Source organism: Aquila chrysaetos, chromosome 16 (genome assembly GCF_900496995.4).
Source record: "Aquila chrysaetos chrysaetos chromosome 16, bAquChr1.4, whole genome shotgun sequence".
NCBI classification, from domain to species: Eukaryota; Metazoa; Chordata; class Aves; order Accipitriformes; family Accipitridae; genus Aquila; species Aquila chrysaetos.
The window spans coordinates 21,369,718-21,387,001 of record NC_044019.1 but is presented as its reverse complement, the minus strand read 5'-3'; the positions used below and the strand labels follow the sequence as shown (position 1 = coordinate 21,387,001).

The window sequence follows — 17,284 nt, the reverse complement described above, 5'->3', positions numbered from 1 at the left end:
GCCTCGCCTCGCCTCACCTCACCGCCAGCGGCCCGCGGCGGGCGGGGCGGAGCGCGAGGCCCCGCCCCGCCCCGCCCCCCAGCAGCGGGGAAGCGGAAGCGGGCGGTGCGCGGCACCGGAAGCCGCTCTGCCTTTCCGGTGCGGGCGGCGTGCTCGGTCCGGCCAGCGGCAACCTCCGCCGCCATGAGCGTCCCGGCTTTTATCGACATCACGGAGGAGGATCAGGTCAGCGGCCGGGGCTCGGCGGGGAGCGGGTCGCGGGGGTGTCGGCGGCAGAGCGAGGGGGCCGGGACCCGGCCCTCGGGGGTCGATCCCGCGGCGGGGAAGCAGGGCCGGGCCGGGCCGGGCTGCGGCGGCCTGCGGGGCGGGGGGGCCCCGTCCCGTCCCGTCGCTGTCAGTCAGTCAGGCCGGTCGCCTTGACGGGGGCGCGCGTCCCTGTCCTGGCCAAGGCCGCTGCTCGCCGCGGAGCACGCGTAGGTCGCCCTCAACTGCTGTGGGCTGTGTCCTGGAGAGATGTGACAGGAAAAGCGGCCGGAGAGATAAGTCTGTGCTCGCAGATTCCTCTTCAAAGTTCTTCACCTCCTTAGTGCTTTGTTTTCATTTTTCTTCTCCAGTGCTTTTTTTTTCTTTTTAGCAGAGGAAAACCCGTTCAGATACGGGCTGGAGCGCTGCATATGCATCTTAGTTTTTCAGGGTTCTCGATACTGCGGGCATGGGAACTGTGAATTTTGTCTTTGAGCTACTTCTTGTATTGTCTTTGAATTTTAGGGTTTCCCGGTGGTGTGTATATGCACAGTCGGAAATCTACAACAAATGCATACGCAACTACTGGCCTTCAGTCCAGTTTTCGCTTGCCATAATGTCTAGTAAATCCACATCGAGTATTTAGTCTGAAACATCTTCAGTACAGTAAGGGGTCCGAGATCATTTAGCTGTGTCTGATGGTACCGTAATGATTTGACATTGAACTTGATGTAAATGACGCCTGGTGTCACAGTAGCATCCCGGTCAGAGTTCCCCTGTGCCAAAAGTTGTATGGCCTCATGCAGATTGTTTCTGAAGGGTTATGGTTCTGCTGCTGAAACCGTGGAGTGTGACATTAATGAATAGGGCTGTCACTGGGGGAAAGATATTTTCTTAGTGTAGGCTTAAATGCTAATAAGGTAAGGCAGGTCATTGGGAACTGTTTTTAACTTCTATGAAGTCTGTAAGTTCTGTCTCCTCTAAAGTGGTTTTGTTTATATCCTTTTTCTTTTCTAGTGAAGAAGCAACTAAATGGTTTTATTGTTTTGCCTGAAGTTTTCAAAGGGAGTAAAAGATAATAAAAATTCCTAAGAAAGCATCTTTGTCACAAAAACTTACTAGGCCTGCTTTCCTCTAACCTGTTCCAAGTGACACGTTCATACTGTGAGAAAGTTCAACAGTTGTGTGATCTATTCAGTTCCTGGCAAACCAGCCATAGCATGTGCAGCATCTTACACTGAGTCGGTATTTGGGTTGTACATTGAAGTGGAGGAGTGTTGTAGGGTACAGGGTGGTAGGGAGAAGTGAGAGGAAGTGTGAGCGAGCAGTGGGGGCAGAGGAGTGGTTGCAGAACAAAATTCTGTAAGAAATTTAATTACTTTGACTTTGCTGTTCACAAAACAACTGTTTTGTTTTGTGTATGTTGTCTTTTTTTTTAAGGCTGCAGAACTTCGAGCTTACCTGAAATCGAAAGGAGCAGAAATCTCTGAAGAAAACGCTGAAGGTGGACTTCATGTGGACTTGGCACAAATTATTGAAGTTTGTGACGTGTGCCTGAAAGAGGATGACAAAGGTTTGCATCTTTAAGTCTTGTTGCTTTTGCTAAACATATCACCATCACTGCTTTCAAACAATAACAGGTGGCAGAATTTAGAGGTATGTTGCATGGCTTGCATGTTAACACATGCATCTTTATAAAACTGTAAGTGCTTATTTCCATCATTGCCATGTAAAATTTGCATGTACTCTACCCCTCCCTTCTCCAAACATCCAGCGCCCTTTGAAGAAGTCAGAAATTGAGCTAGACTGCACTTGTTATGAAGGCATAGTGAATTGTATGTAAAATAGGTTTTCAATCTGAAAAAAAAGTATGATAAAAATAAGACTTATTGTCAGTTACTGGCTGTGATGGCGCAGATCAAAAAAAAGAAAAAGTGACAACAAAAATTAGGACTAGACATCTGTAAGTAGAAGTTTTAAGGCCTAAACATTATTTGACTATTATTGTCTGAAAACACTAGGATTTTCAGTAGTCAGTAACTCTTTTCAAGTTAGGGCTGTAGATCCTTAGAAAGTGCACTAATATGTTTTAATGACACTGATAATGCTGCCATAGCCTAAATGATCTTTCTGTGCCTGTTGTGCTCTGTACTAATATACAAATTCCATTTAGAACTTTTATATGTAAAAAATCAATTGCTAATATGAATAGTATATGTTGTTTGAAAGAATGCGTGGTTCATCTAAGAAAGAGTACTTAAGATTATTTCATGTTGCCTTTTACTGTAGGCAAATCCTGGAGAAGCTTATTGCTCTGCTGTTTGATGTTCAGATGTCATTTCGGGGAATAAATAGTATTTTCCATATGTAATGAATTTTGTTCTTGCCCTTTGCCTAACTGGTATTTGGGCAGACTGTGAAAAGAAAACACAAAACCTGTCTGGTCCTGTTTGGAAAGGATGGAACACCATGCTTAAAACAGGAGCTGGGGAAGCTTTTGAATAGACTTTGTTCTTGCGGGTATTTTCCCTGTGGTCTGGGTATCCCTTGTGCTCCTGGTGAAATGTTTTACTGTACTTGAGCACTTGGTGTTAGTATTCTCACTATAGAACCGTGGAGTGGTTTTCTGGGTGTGCAGGAGGAAGCCACTGTTTTTTTTTTAAGACCAGAACCTGAAGTTCCTCTGAATTCCCTTATGTGTCAACAGAGAATTCAGAGCAAGCGTGATATCAAATACCAAATTCTGTTTTGACCTTAGAGTGGTAGTTCTTGCTTTACATGGAGATGTGTTGGTGAAAGACCACATGAGCTAAATCTCTGGTACATTCTGATGAATATCCAGATTGGTTACCTTGGCATTTTCTCTCTTTCACAGTTCTTGCTGGTGCAAAATAATCATTCATAGCAGAAGTAACTCTCCAGCATGAAATAGCTAGTGATGATTGCTGCTTGCAGTTTTAAACAGCTGCATGTTTTGTTTTGTGCAGATGTTGAGAGTGTGATGAACAGTGTAGTCTCTTTGCTTCTCATCCTGGAACCTGACAAACAAGAAGCACTGATTGAAAGCCTGTGTGAGAAGTTAGTAAAATTTCGGGAAGGAGAGCGCCCATCTCTTAGGCTGCAGCTGTAAGTATTGTACTGAGGAAAGTGAGACAGTGGTACCTTGCAAAGTCATTATCTTGTATGTCTTTAAATCCAAGTGTGGGGTGTCTGTCAAGATATGTCTCTCTGATGCAGGAAGCAGTCTTTTTTTTACCTCCTTTTTCCCTATCATAAAATAGAAGTACCAATATACTTTCTTTGCTTGGGTATTACAAAATTAAATTTAAAATGCATAGTTTTCAGCTCCTCTGCTGAAAATGGTTACAAAACTGGAAGCTGTTAAAATTCATCACGGACATAAGGTGCCACCGGGTGCTTTGGGTGTACTAGTGTGCATCTTAATAGAGACATTTATATGCACTCCAGTAATGTTTTTTGAAACCTCTTCAACTCAGTTGTTTGTTGTTTGTGGTTTAGACTGAGCAATCTCTTCCATGGTATGGATAAGAACACTCCTGTGAGATACACAGTGTACTGCAGCCTTCTTAAAGTGGCCTCGTCATGTGGTGCCATCCAGTACATTCCAACTGAACTAGATCAGGTAATTAATGTGGTGCTTCAAGTTACAGCCTTTCTATTAACCGTGTTGCATCTCACTAAATACTAGTCAGAGTTAATACAGAATGCCTCTGTTATAAATTGCCAGAGCCTAGTGAAATAAGAAATGCAGAATACAGAATTTCTTATCTTTTAAACGTCTGTCCACTGAATCTAAATCAAGTTGCCATTTATTTTCTGTTTCTGATGCTGAACGTAGTTAGATGTGTCTGTTTCATTCCTGTGATAGTAATGAAAGTGAGAAGCTTTGATCAGGAGTGAGGCATCAAGTTCTTGTCACTTGCTCTGGAATCAAGAGTGCATTAGAATCACTCATCCTTATTTAGGAAGTAACATGGCGAGCACAGACTTTTGGCTTCTCATGGGAAAACTTCCAGGTTCTGCATGGGGAGCCTGAGAGTCAGAGGACCCAAAGGAGAAATCTCTGTGCAAGACCTTTTCAGTCCTTTTCTGCTTGAGAGAAAATGAGAAGTATTTTCAGTTTTATTTTAGTCTTTTCCCCAATGCTTCTTTTTCACTTGTTTTCTACCTAGGTTCGAAAATGGATTTCTGACTGGAATCTCGGCACAGAGAAAAAGCATACTCTTCTGAGACTGCTGTACGATGTCCTGGTAGACTGCAAGAAAAGGTATAAAAGACAAGTAATAGATACTAGATAACTGTATTTTAAGTTGATGTATTTTAAGTGATCTGTAGGGAAAGTATTTCTCGCAACACTTTTAAAATTAATCTGTACTGATAATTCGATCCAAATATACCTGGGTCTTTTTCTTTTTATGTTTTTAAGCACTCTTATGTTAAACCAGTGTTTCCAAGAATATTAAAGTTAGTAGTGAATTAGCTGCAAATCACAGACTCCCGAAATAAAACTATTGCTTTCTATAAGTATCTATCTTTGAGCATTGTAGCATTATGCCAAGTTTATTATTTAATTACACTTTTGACATTTTAGTGCATGGTAGCGCTATCTCTTACTTAATGATGTTGGGAGGCTTATCAATCACAGTTAACAGAATCAGTCTTTTTATGTAAACATTACCTTTAGGACAGAGCTTTCCACTAGTCATGGAAATTAATGTCCACAGAATACCTGCTTGGCCACTTTAAATTATTATCCTGGATCATAAGAAGCATCTTTGATCTAACAAACTTGGCAGACCAGTGTCTTCTGGCATGTAAAGTAATCCTGTGTGTATCGAGTCTGTAAATTAATGTAAGTCTTAACTGAGAGCTGTCATTAGTTTATCTTCCAGATGTGATACGATGTATTGACTGCATTGGCCAGGGCTATAGAGATGGGCTGGTATCCAGAAGTAGTTTCAGCATGTAGTTCCACAGCAGTTTCAGCCGGTCTCAACTGTCCCTGCTGTAGTTTGGGATGTGTGTGAGGGGTGTGTGTGTTGCTTCCCCCCACCTTTCCCTTTCACTTTGTTTTCTGAGTTAATTTTCTAAGTTTTTTTTTATTTTATTTTCATAGTGAGGCAGCATCAGGACCTCTACGCTGGTGACTTACCCTGGTAGCAGAACTGCACTTGCATTTTTTACATTTGCATAACCTTGTACTGCTGCAGAAGGAAGCAATTCTGTCCTGTACCCCCCATTCCTGTTCTGTCCCCTCCAGCTACCAGCACCTGTGTGTGTTTGTGCATTTGTGCAACTGCAGGGTAGATTGGACTGGGGAGGTGACCTTGCCAGGGTTTAAAAAAGGCAAGTGTGGAGCTGTTATAGGAGGAGGAGAGTTTCTTCTGGCAGGAGAGTTAGCTTATTCTGGCCTGGAAATGCTGTGTCAACATAGCAGGATCATTTTTAACTAACCTCAACTTAGGGATGATTAATCCTTATGGAGTAGTTACACTGTGAGCTGCATCATTATTGGGAATTCCTATTCCTGTTACTAACACTAAAATGCTTTTGCGTTGATAGTACTGTATGACAGATTTGAGATGGTCAAAATAATTTCAGAAATGATAATCAGAGATCTTATACGTTGCTTAGTGCTTACTTTGTTTCAGAAGTATTACACTGATACTCTGCAATGCCCCTACTCTTTTAAACACTTCTCAACCTATTGATTTACTGAGAGGTTTTAACTAGCTTAATTCCCATACTAACTGTTTTTAGCTAGTCTTGTTATCAAATCTGTGGATTAAACTTCTAATTTTTGTTTCCAGTGCTACTAGTAACCTTGCTACCAAATGGTTTTTGCTTACTAATAATAGGTAATATTTGCAAGTTAGGCATTAAAAACTTTCACAAACCCTGTAATATATTACTCCTGCATTCAGTGTCCTTACCATCTGTTGCAGCAAGCTTTGCACTGAATGGAGCAATTTTTCAGAGCACTTGCACTTCTCTCCAGAAGAGAAAACAAGAATTGACCTCAGCACCTTTGACCTGGTTCACTCTCCTGGATCAGTGGGCAGTATTTGCGATAGTATGGGAAACTCACAGCAGCATTCCAGCTTTAGCACTCAGGAATGTTGCTCTATCTAGGAGCATGGGAAGTGGGAACTGAAAATTAAGTAATAAAAATAATACTTCAGTTACGGTGTTGATTTGTAATCAAGGGAAAAGAATAATTGTTGAAAAAAATTGAGTTTAATTTTTTCGTTTTGGTTCATTTTATGTTTTAACTTCACTCAATGTGGCAGAAGAGATGGTTTTCCATAGCTAATAGACTTTTCCCCAATGGATAAGTTAGTAGTGAACAGATTGGTAGCTCATGAGAAGTAGATCATGTAGATGTTATGTGTGGTGTTCCTTTTCCTGCAGTGATAAGTGAAAACTTGTTCTATCAAATCTTTTCCAGTCACTTTCTGGTTGAAGTTTCTTCTTTCTGATGATCAAAATCATCTTGATCTCTTCGAAGAGGGATTTTTATCTTTCCCATGATCAACTGAAGAAAAATTGGTGGTGGTGGCTGGAAAACAGATGGCTGGTGTGGCTTGTTTCTGAGATCTGTATTTGGTAGCTGAACTTTGCAAGAGATTAGTTACTTTCTCTGCTGCTTATGCTCCGTGCCATAAAGGTTCTGCAGTAGAGTTTTGTGCCTCAGCTGCTTTAGTCTTCAGCATTTTCCTAGCTGTGTTGGTATGAAACTGCAAGGTAACGCAACCCGTTTTCTTTTCCAGTTATAGATGGGAGTTTTACAGGCATGCACGGCTTGCATGCAGCCAGAGAGTTGAGTTCTGCTGTGAGGCTCTGCCAGGCGCCAGCCTGATGCAGCTTACAGCTGGTCTCTGCTATTGACCTGGCAGGATTCAGGGTGGGATTAGTCCTGCCCAAGTTTACATTCAAACAGGTCTAGCAAGTCTGGTTATTCATACCTGTAGCAAAAAGCTCAGCATGTCAGGCATTTGCAAAATAATTGTTTCATTTAATTTTAATTCCATTTAATATCATGTAATGTAGAGGGACTCGATTCCAACATCTGAATACTCTATTTTTTTTCTTCCTTTTATCTACCATCACTCTTCAGTTCTCACTGGCTTTTTGTCAAGTTACGCATCTAGACTGGCAAGTGGAGCCAAGAGTACTTGGGCAAGCTGTCTTGCTAGAAAAAATGTTCACATTTGCATCTTAGGTGAGATATACATGTAGCAATGAGCTCTGGTAAAATAGTGATCTGTATGACTGCTTTAAACATTCTAATTTATGGTAGTAATCTGACGCTGAATAGAATGCATAAGATTAAAAGGCCTGCCATATTTGCCAAGGCTTACAAGAATTTAGCACAGAAAGTTTGGGAGTATTTGTCTTGTAGCATTCTGATGTTTCCTAGAAATACAAGTGAAAGATTCCACTCCTTCCCTACTTCAAAAAAAAAAAAAAAAAAAAAAAGAAAAAAAAGTGGGGGATTGCAAATACTATTTGAAATTAGTTAAATGCATAGTTTTCAATTTTTGCTCCTCAGGGAAGGGGGAGGAGAGGCAAAGTTCCAGAAATCTGTACCACAGTGCTGAAGTGTATAAGATCAGCTACTGAAAGCTTATATTAAATAAGGAATCTTGTATTGTTAGGTTGAATAGCATGAGCTGAGCCTCTGTCTTTGAATGTCTACATAGTATCAGTCTGTATTAAACTGGTTCTTTGTTTTCACTAGAACATCTAGTGTTGATAAGATTTCACCAGTGCAAAATCATAGTCTGTCATAGACTGATTTACATGCAAATAGTTCTGTCATATATAAAGCTGTCTAAATTAATTTTATTTCACTGATACAGAGCTATCAGTTCCTCTACACACCAATATCAGTTGCCATGAGAAAACATAAGCTGACCTTTTTAATGCTGGGTCTTAAAACAAATGTTTCATTCAAGTTTACATCCCTGAAGACAGTCCTGGAATAATGGCTGGGACCTATAGAAAATTCCCCTGCCTTGGGCACAAACTGTCTTCACTCAGTATACATCCAGATGATATATGGTATTCCTTGTTTCCCACGATGTCTTAATATTTGTACTGCATATCCATGAGATCTGGTAAATTCTCTATGAGCACAAAACCTCACTCTGTAAAAAAGTTGTCAAATAGTAGTATTGTGAGATTTAAAATAAATACCCATTTAAAGATAGCGTAATTGTACTATAAAGCCAATTCAGACCTGTGCTGCTATATGGGTTAAACCTGTATCACAGCACAGTATGTACTGGGAGTGTTGCGTTGGTTTGTTCCTTCCCTGTGCAATTTATGCCATTAACTTAAGTAATTAAAGTGAATTGAAACTTTATTCTTGCAGAGTTTTTTCTTTTAAGGAAAGTTTTGTAGGCCTATTAGACCACGTGGGGAAATGTGTTGTATCTGAAGAGCTTAGCTTTACACTGTAGCTCACTGTACTCTGGAGAGTAGCATCCAGCCTTCCTCTTGTCCACTGAGGAAGTACCTCTTAGTAGAGCAGTTGCCAGTCTGTGTATGTGCATGGGAGACTTCTGCAAAGCACACACGCACATCACTGAGTTTTGGTTGTGCTCTCACTGTTGAGTTTTGGTCGTATCTACATCCACACCCTGTCTTGTTCAAAGGAAGTAGTAAGATGGCATCAGCAAAATCTATTCTCTGTATAGGACTGTCACAGCCTTCTATTTTGATAGTTAACAAGAATTCCAGGAGAAATAGGAAATAGGTTTTTGTGTGTATACACACAGCATATTCAATGTGTATATTTTTTTGCTGAAAATTTTGTAAAAAGCATCAGCAGTTGCTGGCCTCACTAGTGGTAAGAACTGTTATGTGAACACAAATCAAAATCTGTTAAAATGACAGGGTAATGGTCTCGGAGCTGGTTTGCAGTAACTGATGAGCTGTTGTTTACAAAATAATCTGGGTAGACAAGGCTGTAGGTTTACTTAATTTTCTTAGAATGAATTGTTTTTCTAAAAGTTGTCTGTCAAAGCAATGTTGCAAGCTGCTTGCTTCACAGCAGCCTAAGCCAGTCTAATTGCCGGCTGCTTAACTTCGTCAGTAAAATGAGCAGCTCTCACTCTGAATACTTGAAGAGAGAATCTGTGAAAGAAGAAGAGGCAGCTTTTACACAGTCATTTTCCTGACCATAAATATTCTTTAAGATATGCCATTTTACATTTGAAATAAACTTTGCAGTGCTACTTATTCTGCAGTGATTAAATCCAGATGTGCATAAGAGGAGCATTCTAGTGAACCATATAAAGCTGTTCCTAGCTCAGAAAGCTTTTTCCATAACCAGTAGGTAATTTATCAATTTAAGAGAATGAAATGAAGGGTGAAGATAAACATTTTGTAGAACAAGAATTGAAAGAATACATCTAGTTAATTTGTTCTCTCCACTAGAATTAAAATGGATCATCTACATCTTTTTCAAGTGTAATTTAATTTGACCTATAACATCATAATGGAATTACTTAAATATTTGAGTGTCTTGTTTGAACTATTTTTTTCAGCAATCCTGAGGTAACTTTATTTTTCTTCTGTAGTGACACTGCAGCAAAAGTAATGGTGGAACTACTGGGAAGTTACACAGAGGACAATGCTTCTCAGGCTAGAGTTGATGCTCACAGGTAATACTGACTTCCCGGTTTCCTTAAAAGTAGCTTTTTCTCAATTGCTAAATTATGTTGATCGCCTTACTCTTAAGAGTATCAAATGGCCTGGCAGGCAAGGGCCCTGACACAGCCTTTTTCCTATAGCATGGCTGACTTGATCGAGAGTTTATCTGTGCAATCTACAGTAGGTTTGGTTGTTTCTGGGCAGAGTCAGGTTTACTGCATTGTGCGAGTGCACAGGTGTGTTTCTGGTCATTGCTGAGAGATCAGTCAGCCTCGGGTAAGGACTTCGTTTACATCAACTGTGCAATCAAACTTTGAATTGGCATCCTTTATTTCAGATTTTTTACTTACTGATTGTTTGATTCTCTAACTTTGAGCGTTCTTTTCAAATAGCACTTTGAGTTGAAAAGAAATTCTTGCTCTGTTTTCTGTGAGCAAGTACTAAGGATGTGAACTGCACAGAAATAAACTTACTTGTTGGACAAGCTGGGAGTGAGTTGATTCTTAACAGTGTATTCTCCCCACTGGCCAAAATGAGTAAAGGCTTGTATTTTGACATTCTACCTATCATGATTCTTCTTAGGAATTAGATTTTTAATAAGTTGTGTAGTTCTGCCAGGTGTGTACAGCCAGTAGTTCTCAAGGGAGTTGTTTATACTTGAGCATGGAGGAAAATCAGCATGACTCATTTTGAAAATTAAAGTGTCTGCATAAATGAAAACTTCATTGACCATCTTACAGCAATCTGAGGGTTTTCACATCTGAGAGAACCCATCTGCCTAGGGTTTATCATATTGCTGCGTCTATGCAGACCTTAGGTTCTTCTGGGTGTATGTTATGTGGCAGGGTCGCGGTCTAGGCCATCGGAGCGAGTGTAGCACTGTCTTCTCACGTGCCGCTGAACAAAAGCTTTCATCTAGAGTTCTAGAAACACTTTAGGTCTTTTTATAGTCTGGAGCTGCAACTGATGAATCATAGGCCTTGCAGTGTTTGGTATTGGGGGTTTTCTCTGTTTTGTGTCACGTATTCAAGTATAATTAATCTTCCTAAACAACTTTATTCTGTGAAATTTTAGGAGGACAGTAAAAATACCTCTAGGAATGAAGGCGCGGCTGAAAATAAATGCAGAGATGGAAACAGTAGGGTGATCTGTAGTCTCACCACCTGGCAAATTTTGTTTGTGATGCTGGGCAAATTACTTAATGTTTTCTGTTCCTTGTTTTTTCCATCTATAAAATGAAGATTAAAATTGGAACATGACATGTCTTACATTTAGGAATAGTTGAAAACCCTTGGTTGTTTCCTAGCAAGCAAGGATTGAGTTGCACTTACTTATAAAAATGTGTATTGCTGTAAAAATAAGCATTTTCCTTTTCTAATTAGATGTATTGTGCGAGCATTGAAGGATCCAAATACCTTTCTCTTTGATCATCTTCTTGCCTTAAAACCAGTCAAATTTTTGGAAGGAGAACTTATTCATGATGTAAGTAACTTTTTTTTTTAGCAAGATGGTTTGATATCTGTAGAGTGCCTTGGTTTTTTAGTGTCTTCAAATTTATTAGAATAGTTACCTATGTCAGTAATATTGAGCTGCAATGTACTATTTCTTTTAATGCTTTTAGAATTAAAAAATCAAAATACTACATGTGAAATGTTTCCCTTTAGAAGTTTCAGAAACTCGGTTACAAATCCTGCCCTCACATGAGTTCTGTAGCAAAACTCCCTTTCAAGTCTGAGAAAAGGAAATAAGCACAGCACAGATTGCCCTCAGCTATTGACAGAAGACAGAATTTTAGCTCTTAACGGTTTATTTTTCTGTTCAGTACCAATAGTTCTCTCCCTCTCTCTCCCCCCGCCCCGCCCCAGTCTACAGGGAGGGAAACATAGATAATATTTAAACTGTTCTTGTATTTCTTTTCAATCTTCTAGCTTTTGACAATTTTTGTGAGTGCTAAACTAGCATCCTATGTCAAGTTTTATCAGAACAACAAAGACTTCATTGACTCCCTTGGTAAGTTTTCAGATCATTACATTTCTGGCTATTTACATGGCTTAAGATATGGAAGCTGCAAAGTGCTTCAGTTTGATCCCATATATTGAAGCCAAGGAAATGTAATAGGAATTTTTAAGAATGGTTTAGAGTTTGTAGACTCTAACCTCTACTAATCATAAATGGACCATCTAACTGTGGTTTGTTCTACTAGGACAAGCTGTTTTATGTTTGGAAGTGAACTGTGTTTTTCCCCACTTCTTTTCTCTTAAACCTTTTGGGAGGGGAGCTTTAATGCATTGATACTCTAGGCTAGGCCACAGATTACAACTTTATTAAGCCAGCAGCTTGTATAAATCCCTTACAATTTTTTTTTATGATTAATAACTTTATAACAGCAAATAATTCTCCTGAACAGTAAGATAAAACATGCAAATAGAGTGTGTGTGTGTGTGTGTGTGTGTGTCTGCATGTGCTGATGCATTAGACCTAGCAAGCCACAGTCTGTCCCAGTTAATTTGTTTCATCACATGAAGCAATGTGATGGAATGTTAATGTCAGCACCCTCTTTATTTACACACTGTGGAAAAAAGGAGTAGTAATTAACACTTTGACACTCCCCCGTTGATGTGTAATTGACTGTTTCAAAGGAGCACTGGTTCATAAGCTATTGCATGCATTAAAATTACGTTTTTTATATTCCAGCTTTTTAGGACAGGGGTCAGTGACAATGCAGAGATTGCTCAATGATGCAGATTTTTTTATTACTGCATTAAGGTTTTGACATATTGGTAATGAATAAATGTTTCCATAAAAATCAATTTTTTTTTTTTTTTTTTTTATAACTTTGATTTTGAAATGACACTTGAATACTGGCTGAATGCATCTGAGGAAAGGCATAGTTTTGCTAAAACAGAGTTTAGTGCAGCCTTTCAACACATGCATTATTTTGCTTAATGGAGTGTGGTATAATTCTGAGAATAATTACCCTCAAAGGTTTAAAATGCTGGTACTTTGGGTATTAAAATGATGGAAATATCAATGTAATTTTTTGTGGATAAAATTAGCAGCAAGTTTTCGGTACTTTGTAAATCTGTATACAGGATAAGCATACCTTTTGTCGTATGTATTTGAACATTAGTTGTGTAGACATCTTAGGCTTTTCTTTCATAGGGGAAAGTGCTTTTTGTATTGTAATTATTTTTATGTATTGAAATGGTTTATCTGTTAGTTATTTGTCCACAGAAGTATTTGCTGTAAATGCTATCGTTTGAATAAATTTATGGAAGATTAGTTAACACATATACGTAGTATCAATCGTATAATATACAATAGTCACAATTTCTTTGCCTCCCTGTATCTGTGTTTACCTCTGTGAACATACAGTGTGTGCATTTTCAATATATCTAGGATTCACATAATCTTAGCAAAATCCTTAAATATGTTTCGAAAGACAGCCTTCAAGTTATCTTGATTTCTCACCTGCTTCACGGTGTACTCAGAAAATTCTGAATGTCTTTGAGCAGCGGACAAGGTAGAGATTCTGAGGCAGTGCAGACTGGAATGCTAGGAACCTGGTCGGAGCATTTCAGCCATGCATTTGAAAAACAAGGGCAGTTTGGTACAGAAAACAATACTATTATTAGATGAGGCATTAAAAATTCTTCAGAACACCTGTGATCTGTTCCCCAAAATAAACAGATTTTTAACTATTCTTTAAAGTTTTTTGTGTTTGTTTTCTTTTTTTTAATAACTTGCCAAGATATTGTGCTTTAAAATAAAGGATATTAATAATAGGATTTCAGTGACAGTAGAGCATCAGCTTTAGTTCTAACCCTTCCTGGATAAGGACCAGTTAAAACTAATCTATGAAAGCTGTGCAGTGAAGGCTCCTACAGGTGGCATCAGTTTGTTACAATTTGTTGTTTTATTAATGCTGACAACTTAGGCCAGCAGTAGCATTATCTGTGTCAACTGAATCGCCCTAACATGTCCACATTTAATCTGGTATTATCAGCAGTCTTTTTCAGAAAGTTAATCAGCATCTCATTTGCATTTGTTAATTAGGGTTAATGTGTGCTAATTGATTTTTTGATGCTTGTAGAGTTCCATTAAACCCAGTTAGGTATAGTTGCTGGTGCTCCTCATTCGTGTGAATTATGGTGATCACATTTTTGTTGAATCAGTGCCAAATAGGGAACCTGCATCATAATTATAGCTAATTAACACAACATGATGTGCTGCACTAATGTGCTTTCCTATTAGTGTATGGATGTTATAAATTCCAAACTTAAATATTTACTGAAGCAGTGTGACTGTTTATAATGTCATTCCAAAACAAAATGATTGACATTCATTTTAAAGAAGCTTCCACTGAATCTTAGTTGGTACCTCACACAACTCTGATTAAGAAATGCCTTGGTTCATCTGAATGTCTTAACTTTGTTGACCTAGCCTTTTTTTTCAGGAAAATGGTCTCTGATTTAGACATGCAAGCCCTTGGCTCAATTCCTCGTGTTGCCATTCATACGATCATGTAAAAGATCTAACCTAACTTTTAATATCTGTTCCTCTCTTCTTGAAGAACACTTTTTTGCCAAACTAGATGCTGTAAGCGTACATGTGACTCATGATGCTTTTTTTCTGTGGTATAAACAGTTACTTCAGTGCCAAAACACGTTCTTCTGGCACAAAAATGTTACGTTGCTAAACCATTACTGAGAGAGGTTTATTTTCAAGCAACTACATGAGAATGAGCGGTGAGGCTGTAAGAAGGTTTTGACATTACCAGTCATGTATTTTCCATTTCTTGTTGTATTGCTGTTCATCCAGATGATGCAGCTGAAAAATTAATTTGCACCCTCACCACCTAAAATTCTGTTAAGATGATGTTTTCACTGTTAAAAAAAAATCTCTGTGCTTCACTTCTGTAGATATTTATTACCTTTTACTGAGAACAACTGAGTCTTGATGAATTCACAACTAAACTAGCTATTTTAGCAAAACACAAGGAAGATGCAGGAATTAATGTTTTACCTCAAAAAAATGTTGATAAGGACAGGTGGAATATTTTCTTGGTGTGAAATAAATTTTAAATTATTGGAAGTATATATAGTAAAAATAACATGAAAAAATTAATTACTGAATTATAATTCATATCCACAAACTATCAACGCTTTTACACAGGCTTGTTACATGAACACAATATGGCAAAAATGAGGCTACTTACTTTCATGGGAATGGCTGTAGAGAATAAAGAAATATCATTTGACACAATGCAACAAGAACTTCAGATTGGAGCTGATGATGTAGAAGCATTTGTTATTGATGGTAAGAACTGTTGTACCATACTTTACACAATGCTAATGAACAATACCTTTTAGTCTTCTATGCTAATGTTAAATATTCAGAAAAATATCCATTTTTAATTTCTGTGTTTGTTACAAGCTCTAGCTGCAAAACTTCATGCTTAAAGACATGCCTAACTGTTGTCTTTTGAACAGTGTTTTTCTTTTCAGTGACAGCAACTGTATTTCATGTAATTCTTCATAGAACTAATACATTGTTTGCAGGTTTAATTTGTCATCTGGTTTTGTTTGCCGTCATTAAAACAGGATGTGTTTGTAGGGGAGAGAAGTTCATAAAAATTGTACAGGATATTGCTTTAATAGGTTGGCACCAAACAATAGGATTCAGGCATGACCTTCATCTTGTTACATCATTTTGCTTTTCTGCCTACTAGACTGTTAAAACCAACAGCAAAACAATATTAAGTGAACTGCTGTGTTTTTATGTTTTTATTGATCTAATTTTGAACATTTTTTATGCAGTTTAATACCTTTGCACTATCTTGAAAATATTGCTCAAAACAGCATTACTTTTTTGCAGCTGTAAAGACAAAGATGGTATACTGCAAAATAGATCAGACACAGAGGAAAGTAGTTGTCAGGTAAGACTTAATTCTTCATAGCATTTTGCAGAACTTAGTGTGTTCTAATTATTTCACTTACATGTGTAGAATATTTTAACTAGAAGCAAGGTATTGTTCCTATCAGTTGCTGGTAGTTAAATAGTTGCTATTTATCATAATTTTATTAAAGCTCACACTGAATGTGATTAGCTTATTTAATGAAAGAGTCCTATTTTCCAGCACATTTCATTTAATGACCTGATAGTGACAAGAATACTAATGACTGTTGTTGCTTTAAATATTTGGGAAGGCTACAGAATTCTCTAACTGGTAAAGTGCAGCCCTTTATATAGAGAAAATAAAAATTTCCCTATTCACTTGTGAGACTAAAGTAATGCTATGAAAGAATTAATAGGTGATCATGACATCTAGTAATCATCTTCTGATTTTGTTTTACTTCTCTAGTCACAGCACACATCGGACTTTTGGAAAGCAGCAATGGCAGCAATTGTATGACACTCTGAACACCTGGAAACAAAATTTGAATCAAGTGAAAAACAGTCTACTCAGTCTCTCAGACACCTAAAAAAATGTAATGTCACTATAGATGAAATTTATTCAAATCTTTGACAATTTGTGAATGTTTCCAAAATGTATGCAATTGGTTTAAAGAAGCTAAATATTCTAAATTGCAACACACAAAAAAAAGCAATAAAACTAACATGGGAAAATATCTTCTGTTGATTTTCTTACATAATTGGCAACAACAAACAGTAGCAATATTGGTTATGCTTCTTTTGTTCTTGTTGAAGTTTACAATATGAGGATCTTTCTTTGTAAGAGTTGGTGGGGAGGAAGGGAGGGAGATCAGAAAAATGATAGTGCAAGTAATTGTAAAGTAAGAGAAAATTTCCCATACACCCTAAAGGAGGAAAAATGTGAACCAGTTAGAAGTGAAGCTTTATGAAGGAAGATCTGCTGCCTTATCTCTGTAAATCATACCTGGTGCTTTAGTGTTGAAAGAGACCTTATTGATACAGAATCAACTACAACAGATATATTTAAATAATTTGGCAGTGAAGATAAGCTGAAGATTTCCCTGTTCTTCTGCCACTTAGAACTGCTGTAAGTTGTTGTAAATGTTTGTAGAAACCATTGGATTTTGAAACAGTTGCAGCTGATTTTGCTTGAAAACTGAGTAAGCAATCTGACAGAGAAATCAAATTGAAGTATTTCAGCCAAAACTTCTGAGGAGCAGGAGAAGGGTTCTCTTAAGTAATTGTTAAATTTTACTTAGTGGATATCAAAACATTAACTTGTGAACTTTTAAACTTTAGGCAAAACTCGTAGTAACTTGGATTTGATTGTAGAAACAGAGAACTAACGTTATTAGCAGGGATTGTATCCATTATTTAACATAAAAAAAGGTCTATATGCTGTATTAAACCTGAAAGCATAGCA

At 38.0% G+C, this 17,284-nt stretch overlaps 1 protein-coding gene across 1 annotated transcript; it reads left to right on the top strand.

The window, feature by feature from the left end:
* Positions 1-88: 88 nt before the first annotated feature.
* On the top strand, positions 89-16,556 carry EIF3M (eukaryotic translation initiation factor 3 subunit M). The gene is made up of 11 exons (XM_030039518.2): positions 89-225; positions 1,684-1,816; positions 3,231-3,369; positions 3,763-3,886; positions 4,437-4,531; positions 9,852-9,935; positions 11,307-11,406; positions 11,853-11,934; positions 15,100-15,243; positions 15,802-15,862; positions 16,289-16,556. Exons 1-11 carry the CDS (start codon positions 184-186, stop codon positions 16,407-16,409), a joined length of 1,125 nt encoding a protein of 374 aa, XP_029895378.1. The 5' UTR covers positions 89-183; the 3' UTR covers positions 16,410-16,556.
* The last annotated feature ends 728 nt before the right edge of the window (positions 16,557-17,284 follow it).